The 16,202-nt window shown below is 41.3% G+C and overlaps 1 protein-coding gene across 1 annotated transcript in view; it reads left to right on the top strand.

The window, feature by feature from the left end:
• Positions 1-16,202, top strand: part of Entpd1 (ectonucleoside triphosphate diphosphohydrolase 1) — a 97,320-nt gene that overhangs the window by 54,730 nt on the left and 26,388 nt on the right. The window contains exons 3-5 of the mRNA XM_029563010.1: positions 227-354; positions 11,082-11,199; positions 14,986-15,136. Coding sequence (XP_029418870.1) covers positions 227-354; positions 11,082-11,199; positions 14,986-15,136 — 397 coding nt within the window. The remainder of the gene's footprint in view (positions 1-226; positions 355-11,081; positions 11,200-14,985; positions 15,137-16,202) is intronic.

Below are 16,202 nucleotides of genomic sequence, written 5' to 3'. Positions count from 1 at the left end.
AGTTTTATCCATTCTTTTCTCTGTAACCACTAACTTGGTACAAATAAAATCTTTTATTCTTGAATTATTTCCAATTATTTGCAAATGTCTTATGGATAAAGTTGGACTTTTTATTAATGTTTCTGGTGTTTCCAGATAGCCAACATAAAACCAGACAAAAAGGTGAGGAAGATCACTAAAATAATTGTTTATTGATTTCTTGTTTCTGTTTTATCTTCGGTTTTAGATTCCAAGGTGAAGAGATTTTGCACCAAAAATATCCTGATCATCCTTGGCTTCTCCTCTGTCATGGCTGTGATAGCTTTGATTGCTGTGGGGTTGACCCAGAACAAACGCTTGCCAGAAAATGTTAAGGCAAGTCAAATCCTTTGTGTGTGTGTGTGTGTGTGTGTGTGTGTGTGTGTAAGATGTGTGGCCTGGGTGGAGTGGGAAAGGAAGGAAGACTAGATGAGGGAATTCTGGAAGAAATGAGATTCTAGCAGACCAGGAACAAGTCAAATTCCTTTGATTAAGGGAGTAAAATAGAAACAGCTGCTCGTTCTGGAAAAGGAATACTTCAAATAAATTAGTGGTGGGAAGATAATTACTTTTATGACTGTAATACTCATTAAGTCACTTTCTGAAATGAATGCATGTGTTCACTTCATCCAGATTTTTTTTGTCCTATGGTCATGCTCTTTGCTCTAGTGCTAACTCCACACAACACTCGTACTTCATTATTATTATTATTGACAGCGCTGTGTAAAGCAAAGCCAGAGACTGTGAAGATGTACTTATCTTCAAAAATAGTGAGGAGAACTGGAGGGATAGCACATGGGTGTAAAAGGACTTGACACCAAGCCTGACAACCTGAGTTTGATCCCCCAGACTCACATGGTAGAAGGAGAGAACCAACTCCCACAAGCTGTCCTCTGACTTCCACATGAGCATTGTAGCACATGTGTCAGTAAAAACAACTGGAGACCATCTATCTATCTATCTATCTATCTATCTATCTATCTATCTATCTATATGATATCTATATAAGATAATCTGAAGTAAATTCTTAGAAGGACATTTGTGAAACTTCAATATTTGACAAATGAGTTGTCATAGTTTAAAATCATCAGGGTCAAGTGGAACGTGATGCGCACCTGTAACCTCAGCATTCAGGAGGCTGAGGCAGAAGGATCATACATCTGAGGCCAGTCTAGACCACATAGCAAGTTGCTGTCTCAAAAAGTCAAAACAATAACAATAAAACCATTAGGATCAGTAACTTCCTGTGATTTCCTTTCCTTCCTTCCTTCCTTCCTTCCTTCCTTCCTTCCTTCCTTCCTTCCTTCCTATTTGCTCATTTATTGGTTTATTTTGGGGGACAGTGTCTCAAGTATCCCAGGATGGCCTCAAACTCATTATGTAGCCAAAGATGACCTTGAACTTTGGATCCTCTTGCCTCTACCTCTCAAGTCCTGGAATTAAAGGGATATAATTTTACTCCTGGTTCTGTGATATATTTTGCTTTCTTTTCTAATTTTTCAAAGTGAAGTTTCAAACATGAATATTTCATAAGGATTTTGTAATGAGGTTGCTATTTTGTTTAATCTGTGAATTTCAAAATGTGTAGATTTGTATTATAAGTATACCATTTTACATTTAAATTGAAATGACAGCAAACATATGTGTAAGGACCCAGATGAGACCAGTAGACCAGTGAGCACATATGTACATGTGAGATGACATATCCTGAAGTTAACTTGACTGTGGAGGTCCTGGAATACACGTGTAAAAGCATAGCCTACTGTATTTGATGATGATGACCTATAGGCCTGGGAAGTTGGATGCATGCCCCGCTTCTGAAGTTTTTGCCACCCACCAGTATCACTTTCTGTGTAGAAAAAGTGTGGGTGTTATATTGGCATCTGTTTGTCACACAAGTCCAACCCTGTGGAGTTGTGTACAGCAGCTGCTTTGTGGGCATAGAAGACTGATACTGTCTCGTTAATAGTGGTCTCTTGCCTTTTCATGTTGAATGGCATTGGATCTCTTGGCAAAACTTCACTCACAGTTGAAGCCTTATGACATCTTGGTTTTGCTATTTGTTTACTAGCTCCAAAAGTAGGCGATTGCCTTCTTGATTTGACCTTTCTGCATGTTCAGTATTGCATCATCGGAGAGAAGGACTGCTAGGAGGTAAACCCATGGCACACATGAGCTCTTTGTTCCTGGAGAATGCTTGTGGTCAGGGTGACTTTCCCTCATTCACAGTGGTCTTCAGGTCTGTTGTATTTCTGTGTTGTTACATTGCCTGTCAAAAGGGAACGGAGTCTTTGGCATTCTTTAAATGAAAGGTATAAGTATTTGAAAAGCAGCTACTGGAATTGAATATGGTAAGATCATGGACTTCTTTCACACACGTTTACATACAAAAGCTAGCTTTTTGTTGAGGCTGCTCACTAATTTCAGTAAAATTTCCAGTACATATTGGGAATCAAATGATAGATAATACAGAGATTTCCATCACTACAGAGATTCTGTTGGACATCGCTGCTTTAGAGTATATGCTTTGATGATATTTATGAAATTGTTCAAACCTTAGTTGAATGAATACAGTGTCAGATAAAACATTTTATAAAATCTAAAATAAGGACCTCAAATGGAACTGATCTTTGTTTTATAGTTTATAACTCATATCATGATTGTCCTACACACTATGAGCTACTAAAATGTTTTGAGAAGTTTGTTGAGATGAATGTACAGCTATCCCTTAGTATCCGCAGGGGATTGGTTCCAGCACTCCCCCCTCCCCGACCCCGTGGATATAAAAATTTATGGATGATCAAGTCCTTATGATATCATAAAAGGAGTATCATTTGCATATAACCTATTTTGGGTTTCTATATATTTTAAATCATGTCTAGATTTCTTATAATACCCAATGCAGTATAAAGTCTGTGTAAATAGTTGTTATGTTGTATTGTTTAGCAGACAATAACAAAAAATTGTCAGTACATGTTTAGTATAAACAATTAAAAAAAAATACATTTTTGCAGTCCTGGAGAGATGTTTCAGTGGTTAAGAGCATTTACCGCTCTTTCAGAGGACCTGGGTTTGGTTCCTAGCACTCATGGGAAGGCTAACAACCATCTGTAACTCCAGTTCCAGGGGATCAGATGCCTTCTTCTGTCCTCTATGGGTAATGTACACATGTGGTACACTGACATACATGCAGTCAAAACACTCATACACATAGAATAAAAATAAATAAAAATCTTTTTTTTTAATTTCACTTAGAAAAAAATTGCATTGTCACTGGTAATATTCATGGATGCAGAACCAATTGACATGCAAGGTTGACTGTGTTCACTTCTGCAATGACCATATAGACAGCAGCACATATTTGGGTATTTTACGTGGAGCATTTGCTTTGTGCCTTGTTTCATTTCTTTGTAACATAGTTTGGGTTCAGTCTGAGTGAAGGGTGGTGATGTTACAGAAGAGCTCTTTGTTGTGCTGATGTGTTTACTTGGCCAGCTATGTGTTGTAAACATTTTGAGGACAGGGCTTAGGTTTCCTGTCTTTGCATACTTTATGTCATCTAACAGATAGTCATTGAACATTTACCTTATTTGTGGTTCTAGAGATGTACTGAGCAAGACTGGCAAAGTATGCACACTTGTCAAGCTGGTGGTATAGTGTGAGGAAAGAATTATTGATCAAACAATCACAAAATAAATGTTAAATTACAACCAGGGCAGCATCTGAATTGAATGGTTGTTCCCAGACATTTGCTGACTTAGCAGATAGACTGAACATCTGAACAGAAAAAAATCTTCACCCCTCTTTGATAGAAGGGTGTCAATGTGGGAGGCAAACCGCCAGCTCTGGACTCTCCAGATATCTTGTTTACTTTCAGTTTGTACCTTCAGAGTGAAGGCACAGGAGTCTGCCCATAAGAGGCATCCTAAGGTGTTTCCATGCCACTGAAGTCAGTGAATCACTGAGCAGGTACTAGACATTCACTCCATAGATAATAGATCAGAACTACTTAAAAAACAAAAGCTTTAATGCAGTGGACAATCAATAGCTATGCCTAAATCTGTCCTTGGAAAAGTGCCTTTGTCCAGGAGGGTCTAGGTGTGGGGCGGGGGAGCTTTGAGTTCTGATCTGTTCACCAGTTCTTAATTTCCTGCTCATCACTGAACATAGGTAGTTAGTATGCTATCAGACAGTCCTTCTAGCATGAACAGTCAGGAAAACACAGATTGGCCCTAGACCAAACCACAGGCCTGCATTCAAAATTGTCCCTACCTTGGGAAATAGGCTCAGAGGGGCAAAGCGTTGATTCCAATCCCAGTAACTGAGACTTTAATCAGATAAATTCCTTCCTCTAAACCTGCTTCCCTATATGTGAGGTGGAGATAATAAAAATACCTACTTGCAGGATGGTTTGGGGATTAGATGGAATAAAACGAGAAATGGCTTGTCAGAGTGTCTAGCACATCAGAAGCCATGAGAAGCCCACAGAGGTTGGCTGTCAACGCTTCTTTCTAGAAGATGCATTCCGTGGAAGACCCTTTGCCCTCAGTGTGCTGTGACTTCAGAGCCTGTATGCTGCAACATATCCCACTGTCTCTAAAGGGTACTGGCCTTTCTCTAAGCCTCTGCTTTTCCAAAATTCACTAAGATGATGCTCTTGACTCGGGATCTGTGATTTAACTTTCAGTGGAGAATTTGGAGAATTTGTTTTGGCTTGCACCCTTAAATGCTCTTGGAAAATGTCTGTTTTATTTTTACTTTACTGTATTTTAACATTATCTGATTTAAAAAGAAGCACATGGAGATAGATGGTGGCAATGTTATGCAATAATGTCAATGTAATTAACATCACTAAAATGCAATACTTTAACATAATGAATTTTGTGTTGTGTATATTTTATCAGAATTTAAAAAAACAAACAACAACATAACAGTTTACATTAAAGATCTAGTAACTCTAATTAAAGAAGTAAGAAAAGAAGAAATGGTTTCTGGATGTTTATGGGCTCTATTGGCATCTCTGTGGCTAGCCTGATTTGTTTGCAGGGCATTAGAAACACATTGTAAAGGATAAGCTTTGTTTATAAACTCAGGCTTATTGAGCCAGACCAACAAGGCTGCTTGAAAATACTGTTAAAGCTACAGGAACTTTAAAAGAGGTTTTTTGTTTGTTTGTTTGTTTTCTTTTTTAGTCTTTTTGAGACAGGGTCTCCCTGTAGCTCCAGCTGTCCTGGAACTCACTATGTAGACCAGGCCGGCCTTGAACCCTCACAAAGATCCGCCTACTTCTGAGGTTTTTAAAGAGGTAGTTTTTTTCTTTTTTAGTCTTTCTTGGAACTCACTATGTAGACCAGGCTGGCCTTGACCTCACAAAGATCCGCCTACTTCTGAGGTTTTTAAAGAGGTAGTTTTTTTTTTTTTTAGTCTTTTTGAGACAGGGTCTCCCTGTAGGCCCAGCTATAGCTATCCTGGAATTCACTATGTAGGCCATGCTGGCCCTGATCTCATAGTGATTCATCTGCTTCTGCCTCTGGAATGCTGGGATTAAAGGCGTGTGCTACTACACCCAGCAAGAGCCAGTATTTCTAAAGGAACCCAGTGAAGTTTCCTGAAGTCATAGTCCCCTTTGAACTACTATAACATTAATACCATAAAGAGAATAATTTTTAAAGAATAGAAAGTTAGGGGCTGGAGAGATGACTCAGTGGTTAAGAACACTGGCTGTTCTTGCAGAAGACGTGGGTTCAAATCCCAGCATCCACATGGCAAGGTGCACTTACCTACATGCAGGCAATACATGCATACACATAAAATAAAAATAATAAATAAAATATAAAAAAAAAGAATAGAAAGTTGTTTCCTCATAGTCCTAGATCCTGGGAGTTCCAAGATCAGGGCATGGCATGTTATACGCATGCTTGGTGTCTAGCAAGGGCTTTATCTCTACTTCCAAGGTGACACCCTGAATGCTATGTCCTCAGCAGGGGGCACCACTCCTCCTCATATGGCAGAAGATTAGAAGAGAACAGGCCCTTTCCCCAAAGCCCATGTCATTGCATTACAAATTCACTCTTCAAAGTAGAGCTTTCACATTCTAAGCACTCCCATTAGGCCCCACCTCCCAACATGTTCATTGGTGGCTGTTTCCAACATGTGAATATGTGGAAGAAAACATTCAGACCATGGCACCTGGCTCTGAAGCTTTGGGTAGCAGAATAACTCCAGTGTCATATTTGATATATGAGATTGTAAGAATTAACTTCTTTTAGGATTGGAAGGAATTTGGGAACTATATTGTTTTCCACACTCCTTATTCATTCAATTCAACAACTATTTGTTGAATTCTTTCTTTCTGCCTAATATATGGTAGATAATACCATGAAGGATACTGGTAAGTAAAACTTACAGTCAGTATCTTACAGTCTACTAGGGAAGGCAACCGCTAATCAAATAGCCACACAAATGTATTAGTATACCATGTGCTCAGTAATATCTTTAGAGGACAAGTACAGATATTCTAATTAGGAGGACATAATCTAGTCTAAGGGTATCAGAGAAAGCTGAGATCTTGAGTAAAGGGCTTTCTGGGCAAAGGCCCTAGAGCAGAAGCTGTGTGGCTTGTGCACAATTATAGGACATCATTGACACAGCAGGTATTTCCCAAATGAGGAAACTCAGGTGAGAGAGTTAAATGTCCCACATTTGCATAGCCAGGAACAGTCCACCTGACATTCCAGTTCTCTCTTTCTGGAATACTAACATTTGTGCAGAAGTATTTCAGCCTTAGGAGCACATCTGCTCTGTGTTCATGTGGCTCCAGTCTCACTCTGAGCTCTGCATCCACTCTGTCCACCTTCCAGATCTTCACAAGTGTCCCTGCATTGGTGGCCCCATCAGCCAAGAAGGATCATTTCTACTGCTGCTCTTTCCAGACCTCCGTTCTGCTCATGCAGCATAGCGCATGATGCTCAAACACAAGCTTAGAGCAAGATTGCTTGCACAGAAAGATTACTGTTCTATGAAAAATATGTATTTAAAAAAATTGGACAGAAGCAAATATTTATAATAAAATAATGATAACATCTAGGTAGACTCTTAAATATTTTTTTCCTTCATTTTCTAGGTGACATTTAATAAACTTGCGGTATTCAAAATTGAAAATAATACTGAAACAATAATGGAATGCTGGATTTCTTCCTCGCCACTGGAATCTCTGAGTTTTCCTTTAATATGAAAGGCATAGTCAAAGGGGCTTTTAAGAAATGCTTTAAATATGAGCTGTGGGAAAACATTTTTTTCCCCATGACCAGACTTCCCTAAGGCATTCACTAGCTAATGGAATGGTTGGTCTGGGAGGGAGAGAGGAGAGGCACTCCCTTAGCTTCTGGGGAAGTTTATCTATTGAGATCCTGCAGGCCTCAGGCTTTCTGGAAAATGCTGTGGTAGTGAGTGGAAAGGACAAACTGGAGGCTATGTGGGTTCTTGGGGGACACTGGAACCACTCCCCAAATGTGCAGACTGAGAATGTGTCCAGCTTCAGCAGTCTCTCAAGAAGCAATGTCAGTTGTTTGTTCTATGAAGCAGTTTAGAAGACAGCCGAAACCTGTCCACCTTTGGCACAGTTCAATAAGTCAGCCTTCCAGGGCTGTGCACGAAGTCAGATGTCCTCCATTCTTGTAAAATGCTCTGTATTGCCTTCTTAAATATGTGTAAACAAAATGTAATAAGGCTTTTATCTCTCTACTTCCTCACTGTGTTAAGGCCTTGGAGAAATGCGCTGATAGAAGCAAGGCTAGTTCCTTGGCCCTACTGGAAGGGAGACTTTCGTGTCAACAAAGATAGAAAGAATAGAATGTCCTGATTCCAGTTAACGGCTGCTTGCTGCTGCTGTCTCACTAGCTTTTATCATATGCCACTGTGGTTGGAACATTTTCTGGCAGGAAGAATTCAGGGGCCCACCTAGGGAACAACTGAATTTTTCTACTGTATAACCTCAGAGCCTTTTCTTCACCCTGGGAGGTTTCCCATGGGTCTAAGGCCCCAGACCTCTATTAGTGTGCCTCTCGGCCCCAGTGTTCACCACCTATGCCCTTCTTGAATTCCTTTCACTGGGAGCCCTGCTGCAGAGGAGCCTGTCCCATTTGCTTTCTTGCTGTGCCCAAAATAAGTGCACACAGACCCTTTTCTTTTTATGCATATAATGCTAGCTACTAAAGGGACTTCCCACTGTGCATAAGGTGGCAGGGAACATTAGGGAGGTCCTGGAGGGACAAGAACCCTCAGGAAGTCTGCACAGTGATGCCTCTCGGTGAAATGGAATAAAGTTAGACACTTAAGAGGCTCTACCTTCAGCTGTGCCTAGTGGTCCAGGGAGGTCTCTTAAATCCTCATTCCTGACTTCTCTCCCTGGAGACTCTTAGGTCTTAATGGTTAAGACAATATGAACCTATATACCATGCATACATGTATAGGTATGTAAATTAAGCAATTTCAGATGACTACGTTTGAGTGCACAGCTCAGTGGCAGCCAGTTAGTTGATAAGGGTTGGATCAAATTTCCAAAGTGCCTTCTGTGCTTTCCTTCCCTGTGCTTCCCCACTACAGATGAGTAAAAACTGCAGTCGTCAGGGTTGGGGAAATGGCTCAGAGGATATCTGTTGCTGGACACGCATGAGGACCAGAGTTCTGACTCCAGAGCATGGCAGCCTGCTTGTAAATCTCATCACTCTAAAGGCAGAGACAGGATCCCTAGAGAAACTGGCTAGCCACATTAGCCGTATTGGTGACCCTGACTCAGTGAATAGGTGGAAAGCAATTGAGGAAGACTCCTGATGCGAGCCTTTGGCCTCCACGCATACACATGAACACACATACTCACATAGGTGCCCACACATGTGAACATGCATATACACATGCAACCACCCACATGTATGCAAAAGACATGTGACACCTTCTTGTCCTCACAAAGCCCATAGCAGATGTCATTAATCAACATATTTATCCCTGATTTAGGAACACAACCAAAAATGAGTATCCATCGATCAAAATAGGCATTGGCAACCTACTTGTGGGGAGATAACCAAAGAAAATGAAAGCCTTTTTCATAAAAAAAATGAAACATACAAGAATGCCCAGGGCTAAATGCTCCAAATGTCCATCAACAGTGGAATGGATGAAAACATAGTATATGGATAGACTGAAATACTCTACTGCAACAGAAAAGCAGGAGCCACTGACAGAGCGAACACATCTTAGACTGTAGAGTCAAAGAAATCAGAGACAGGGTAGTTTTACTGTGTGAATCTCTTTATTGCAGTTCAAAACAGGCAAACCTCACCTGAGGTGATAAACTTCAAGGCAAAGATTTCTCCTTGGGAAAAATGACTGGGAGGGGCATCAGGAAGCCTTTCAGGGGCTAGAAAGTGTGCTGAAAATTGATTTTGCTGGCAGTTATATGGATGTGCACATGTGAAAGTTCCCTGAGTTATACATTCATGATTTGCCATTTTGCTAGAGCTGTCCTTAAAAGGGAACACTGATTTGAAACCTGTTGGCCAGTCCTTGCTCCTATGTTTTTGAGTATAAGCTCTTGATTCTGAGTCTGATTCAAACCCAGATTCTATTCCCCATTAACTGTGGATATTGAATAGCTTTCTTAACCTTGTGGTAGTTTCTCACTTATATAGAAGGGATAGAAATAGCATTGTCTATGTTCTTGTTCTGAGGGTTCAGTTAGATAATTCATACATAAAGTGTATGACAAGACATCTGCTTGGAATATTTGCTCACTCATGAATACAATGTGGTGTATTTGTTTCTCCCCTTTTCTCCTCTAACCATCTAGTTCTTCATGCTGCTTTCCCCTCTTACTTTCTCTGTGTGTATGTGCATAATCATGCATGTATAGGTTCACATATATGTATGGGTGTGCATGCACATGTGTGTGCATACATGTAGAAGCCAGAGGACAGCCTTGGGTGTCGTTTTTCCTCAGGCAACATCTACCTCATTTTTTGAGACAAGGCTTCTCACCGGGACCTGGGTCTTTCTAATTAGGCTAGGCTGGCTGGCCAGCAAACCCGAGATTCACCTGTCTTCTCTGGGGTTACAAGTGCACATCACCATACCTGTCTTTTTCCATGAGTGCTGGGGCTTAAAACACTGAACTGACTGAGCTGTCTACCTACCCTCCTCTTCTCCCTACCTCCTTTATTCCTTTAATCTCCTCCTACTTTTAAAGAGCTGAAAACATGAAGTTTACATATATTTGTACAATTTTCTCTCTCCTTAAAACACAATTCCAAGCTGGGTGTGGTGGTGCACACCTTTAATCTGAGCACTCAGGAGGCAGAGGCAGGTGGATCTCTGTGAGTTCAAGACCAGCCTGGTCTACATAGTGAGTTCCAGGACAGCTGGAGCTACAGGGAGACCCTGTCTCAAAAAGATGAAAAACAAAAACAAAAATAAGCCCCCACAATTCCACGCTCACTGAACTAAAATTAAATGAAGATTATTTATTAGGTCTATGTAGCCTCCAATGGATTGACTCGGTAGTTCCCACACTCCCCTGCACATTAGAATCACATAAGCTCTCATAAGTATGCCAATGACCAGGCTCCAGTAAACTACACTGTCTGAGGTGGGACCAGGCATCTATCTGCCTTTGGAGCTCTCCAGGTGAGTCAGTGTGTAGACATATTTGAGAACTATTGGACTCATTGATTTCTGTTCCTTTGATAGTGTCTCTGCTACTTCTACCCATGGACTAGAATCAGCTAGGAAGCTTCTAAATAACCCCAGTGCTCAGGCCTGCCTGGGTAAGGCCTGAATGCTTCTAAGGTGCACCCAGCATTGGAGTCCTGGTCCAGAGGGATAAATGTCCTGGTAGCCCTGATATCAGGGTAACTTTAGTCCCTAGCACCACCACATGTCTCTCTTGAATTAGAATACTTTCTCTTTATGGTTTGGAAAATCCTGTGTCTGTCTACTGACTGTTACAAGCTAAATATGGAGAAGAGTTGTCATACTTACTGATAAGTTTTTAAATTTTGTTTTGCCCTCAGTATGGGGTTGTGCTGGATGCGGGGTCTTCTCACACCAATTTGTACATCTACAAGTGGCCAGCAGAGAAGGAGAATGACACCGGGGTGGTGCAGCAGTTAGAAGAATGTAAAGTGAAAGGTAAGGTGAAGGAAAGGGAAAGGGAGATGGTGGGGCACAGGGCATGAGAGGGCGACGCTAAGTGGAACACAAGAGAAAAAGGTGCCAAGGGGGAAAGCCAAGCAAGGGACACAGTTGGTGCTGTTATTGTCATTTATTATTGTAAAGCAATATTGTGTCAATGTACTAGCACAGGCTGGTAAGCGGGAAGATTACAAGTTTGAGGCCTACCTGGGCTACAGCAGGCCAGCCTGGACACCTTAGTAAGACTCTTTCTCAAATAAAAAGTAAAGGAGGACTGGGGATCTAGCTCAGTGGTAGACATTTACTTCACATGCATGAAGCCCTAGCTTCAATCTCTACTACTGCCAATAATAATAAATAGTAATGACATTGAAATAAGCAAATTTGAAAAGTAACTGAGGGTGTTGAAGGTGATAGTGTGCATGTTTAATATTCCTGAGGCCCTAGGTTTGATTCCTAGCAACACACACACACACACACACACACACACACACACGATAAAATAATTGAGCAGTAGACGCTCTTATCAATAGCACCTTTCTGTGTGTCCTTCTCGAAGAACTGAGCGTGTGTTTTTTCTTTCTTATGACCTCCCATTGGGGTGAGTATAGCAGATCCATTTTTAAAAGACGAAGGCAGCAAGACCGATAGGCCATACTACTTGTTTAAAGGTACTTGAGCTAGGAGTTGGTGGAACTGGGCTTCACTGAGGCCTGCCTGACTTAAAACCCACATCTGAGCCAGTTGTTCTTATTTGAAAAGGCATCAGCGCCACCTGAAGAGGTTTTAGAACATGCATGTGGGGCCCCTTACTCCCAGAGTTTCTGAATCAGCAGATCTGGAAGGAACCCTGAAAATTAGAGTTTTTGTAAGTTCCCAGGTGCTACTGATGGTGCTGGTTCAGAAAAGTTCTGCTCTCTTTTTCTTCGTCCTCTGATCTGCAGCTTGGAAGAAAGTTTCAAAAGCCTTTATTCTCTTTACAGACAGGAAAGACCAGATCACAGATCACAGACTTTTAGGGCTGGGATCATTTCAATCTTGTTTTCCAGAGAAAGAAACCTGGAAGATTGGAGCCCTGTAAATAGCAAGAACCAGGCCGGTCCCGAGGACCCTAGGTGGGCTCCAGGCTGCCCACTACACTTGGCTCTGCTTTACATACTGATGGTTTTTTTTTTTTCTAATAAGTTTTTTTAAGGTCACATTTGAGGATGGCTGACAGCTTGGCTCTCCCACTCCCTCCACCCTGCATTCCACCTTGTACCAGACATCTGCACATCACACTACAATCCCTGTGACCTTTGTCTCGGCCTCTTGAGCCAGGAACACATTGTTTCTTTTCAGACAGGTAGTCTAGATCCCAGAAGATAACTGACTTTTAGTCTGATGGCCTGTAGCTTCCACTAAGTTTTGTAATCTGCCAAGAGACTAATAGAGATGTTGCCAAGGGAGAAAGCCGTTCTGCCAGGAGCCTGTTGTAACCTCATTAATACTGAGATCAGACTTCTTGAACTTTTCCAAGTTCCAATTCCTCATTTTACTGACTTTCATTTAATTCACTGGCTTCCATATTTGTGTTTGTTTAGTTTTTGTTTGTTTTGAAACAGGGTCTCCCTGTAGCCCAGCTCACCTGGAACTCGATATGTAGACCAGGCTGGTCTCATCTGCCTCTGCCTCCCAAGCTGATATTAAAGACCGGCACCACTATACCCATCTTTCATTTTTAAATTTAAAAAATTATACTTTTTCTTCTGAGACTAAGCCCATGAATATGTGTTTGGCTTAACAAATATGGTAGTTTCCCCTCTAAAAAGAGAGTTAATGAAATACTTAAGGACAGTTTTTTTCTGAATCAAAAGTGAACTGATAGCTCAGAGCTGATTTTCTCATTAGGTTAAACAGGCTGTTTTAAATCCTGTGAGCGACCTGTCTAATTCATTTGAATAATCGTCTTTAAAGCAAATCTTCGCTATGAAGCACTTACAATGTGATATTTACCTCAGCATGAGATGGAACTGTGGAGTGTTAAACTTCAAAAAGCTTAAGGAATCTTGGCTCCAGGCCTCTCCATAGCAACTGTTAGTTTTGCTCTAAAACCGGAATAACAGTCTTACTAGGGAAGCAAGGGTATTGGAGTATAAGAGTCACTGAGGAGGCATGGATTCCATTCCTGTTTATTCTAACAAAGGAAGAAACTCCATAAATTGTAGGGCACATGGCATGATACCATAGCTGCTTAGTAATACTTTCTGTCTTTTCAGGAAAAGCGAATATGTCTGGTGCGTGTTTTAATTTTTATTCTAAATGTCATCTTTATGTAGGCCTTCTAGGAACTAATGTTGCTAATTACAACTCTGTGGAGTTGTAATAAAAAAAATGGCTAATAGAGTAGCTGTCAGTAAGATTCACATTAAAATCTGTGGCCAGGTTGGGGAACCAGAGAGATGGCTCAGCGGTTAAGAGCATTGACTGCTTTGCAGAAGACCCGGGTTCGATTCCCAGCACCCATGTGGTGGCTAGCAACCATCTGTACCTCCAGGGGAATCTGACGCCTTCTTCTGACCTCCGCAGGCATTGCACGGTATGGGTGCACTTACACACATGCAGGCAATACACTTGTACACATAAAATAAAAATAATAAATAAAATATCTTTTTAAAAATCTGTGGCCATGTTACACAATTGAGTATGAAACTGTGTCACCCTTTGGCCCAACTATTGAGCAATAGACTGGCTTTATCCAAAGTTTAAAAATAAATAAAACTAGGTGTGAATAAGAGTCTACAGAGTATGGGTCCTTGGACAGGACTCCTATATTAAAATCCACCCACCCAAGGCTCAGGAACCATTGCGGAAGAGGGGGCGGAAAAATTGTAAGCGCCAGGGAAGAGGTGCATGAACATACAGAAATAGAGTCCTTCAGCCTCCTGGGACTCCTCTTACACAGACTACAGTAATGGTGTCAGCATAGACAAGACCTATGCAAATGTAGACAGACAGAAATCCAGCACAGAACTGGAAATGGACAGCAAGCTCCAGTCTTAGCCAAAGAATTATTGGCAGCTGATTACTGCTGGGTTAGGAAGAGCTGATCTTAAAGGGAGAGACTCTAGAGAGGCTGCCTAGACCTTAGTGGATGAACTTGCATTGAGGGACATCTGGGGATACTAACTTGACATGATAGGCTTTAACACAAATGACAGAATGTATTAATTCAAGTGGGGGATATGGGAGGGATGAAGGGAGTATAAAGATGATTAAGGTATTCTGTATGAAATACACAAAAATTCAATTAAAAAGGAATAAATACACTTGAAAATGAAAAAAAGAAAACTAGGTCTAGTGAGTTACCCTATTTGTTAACTACTTTTCTAATTACTGTGATAAAATACATGAAAGAAACAACTCAATTGAGGAAGGATTTATTTTGGCTCATGGTTTGAGGAGAAAGTCTCATCAGTGGTCACCTGGCTTTCCCCTTTCCCCCTTTGTATTCAGTCCTAATAGGACGACCATAGGATGGTTCTTCTCCTCCCCAGTTAAACCTCTCTGGAAACCCTCACAAACACAGCCCAACGTGCTCCCCATCCACGCCCCAGGTGCTTCTTAGTGCAATCAAGTTGACAATGGGAATTAACCATCCTACCCTCTGAGTACCACAACCTAATGGACATCACATCAAGAAATGTTTCCTATGTTTTCTCAGCAAAGACATATTTTCCTCTAATACGGAGATATGTCCTATACATTTTTTAAAAGGTTGTCATCATCTATATCTTTCCTTAGGTCCTGGAATCTCAAAATATGCTCAGAAAACAAATGAAATAGGCACATACCTGGCTGAATGCATGGAACTGTGCAGTAACGTGATCCCAGCATCGAAGCTGCAGGAGACACCTGTTTACCTGGGCGCTACAGCAGGCATGCGCCTCCTTAGGTATACAGCATGCAGGGACTAGAGGGTCTAGGAGTGAGGCAGTGCAGGAGCCTCTGAGATGAGGGGGCATGGCACCCCAAATTCTACACTTAAAAAATGTTAATGTGCATGTATAATGGTAAGATTTTAAGTGTCTGAAAACACCTTATCTATCTCCCCTTGGGGAGAGGGGAGGGAGTCAAGGGGAGGGAGTATTCATCAAGAAAGATGAACCATATATGTACCCTGAGATTTGGGGCTGAAGACTGGGTAAATCAACATCCAGGAGGAAGATGACTAGAGACCTACTGATGTCCCAAGACAAGTAATTACAGCTAGCATAGCTTTTTTGGTCACCACTTAGTACCAGTATTCACTGTTTACATCTTATTCATTCACTGTATCATGAGTGCCTGCTCTGCTCACACTATGTGAGCAGGTGACTCAGCCCTCAAGGAGATTAGACTTTCCATCTAGGATGATCTGTTGTTTAATAAATGTTCAAAACTGCTGTGGGAGCATTTGACCTTGCTCAGGATGAAAGGTGGTCAAAGTGATCTGCCACAGGAGGAGATGAGTAAGTTGAATCATGAAGAAGAATCTGGAGGGAGAGGGAAGGGCGATGTAGGTAAAGCATAGCATGCATTCAGTAACCTACCTCTACTCAGCACCTGCTATGTGTCACCAACTATTTTGAGTGCTGAGAATAAAACAGCTCTTGACTTCATGTATTCACTGTTTACATCTTATTCATTCACTGTATCATGAGTGCCTGCTCTGCTCACACTATGTGAGCAGGTGACTCAGCCCTCAAGGAGATTAGACTTTCCATCTAGGATGATCTGTTGTTTAATAAATGTTCAAAACTGCTGTGGGAGCATTTGACCTTGCTCAGGATGAAAGGTGGTCAAAGTGATCTGCCACAGGAGGAGATGAGTAAGTTGAATCATGAAGAAGAATCTGGAGGGAGAGGGAAGGGCGATGTAGGTAAAGCACAGCATGCATTCAGTAACCTACCTCTACTCAGCACCTGCTATGTGTCACCAGCTATTTTGAGTGCTGAGAATAAAACAGCTCTTGACTTCAA

The sequence above is a fragment of the Nannospalax galili genome, unplaced genomic scaffold (genome assembly GCF_000622305.1).
Source record: "Nannospalax galili isolate Female #2095 unplaced genomic scaffold, S.galili_v1.0 scaffold875, whole genome shotgun sequence".
NCBI classification, from domain to species: Eukaryota; Metazoa; Chordata; class Mammalia; order Rodentia; family Spalacidae; genus Nannospalax; species Nannospalax galili.
The sequence above is the reverse complement of the archived record's forward strand: the minus strand, read 5'-3'. Positions and strand labels throughout refer to the sequence as shown.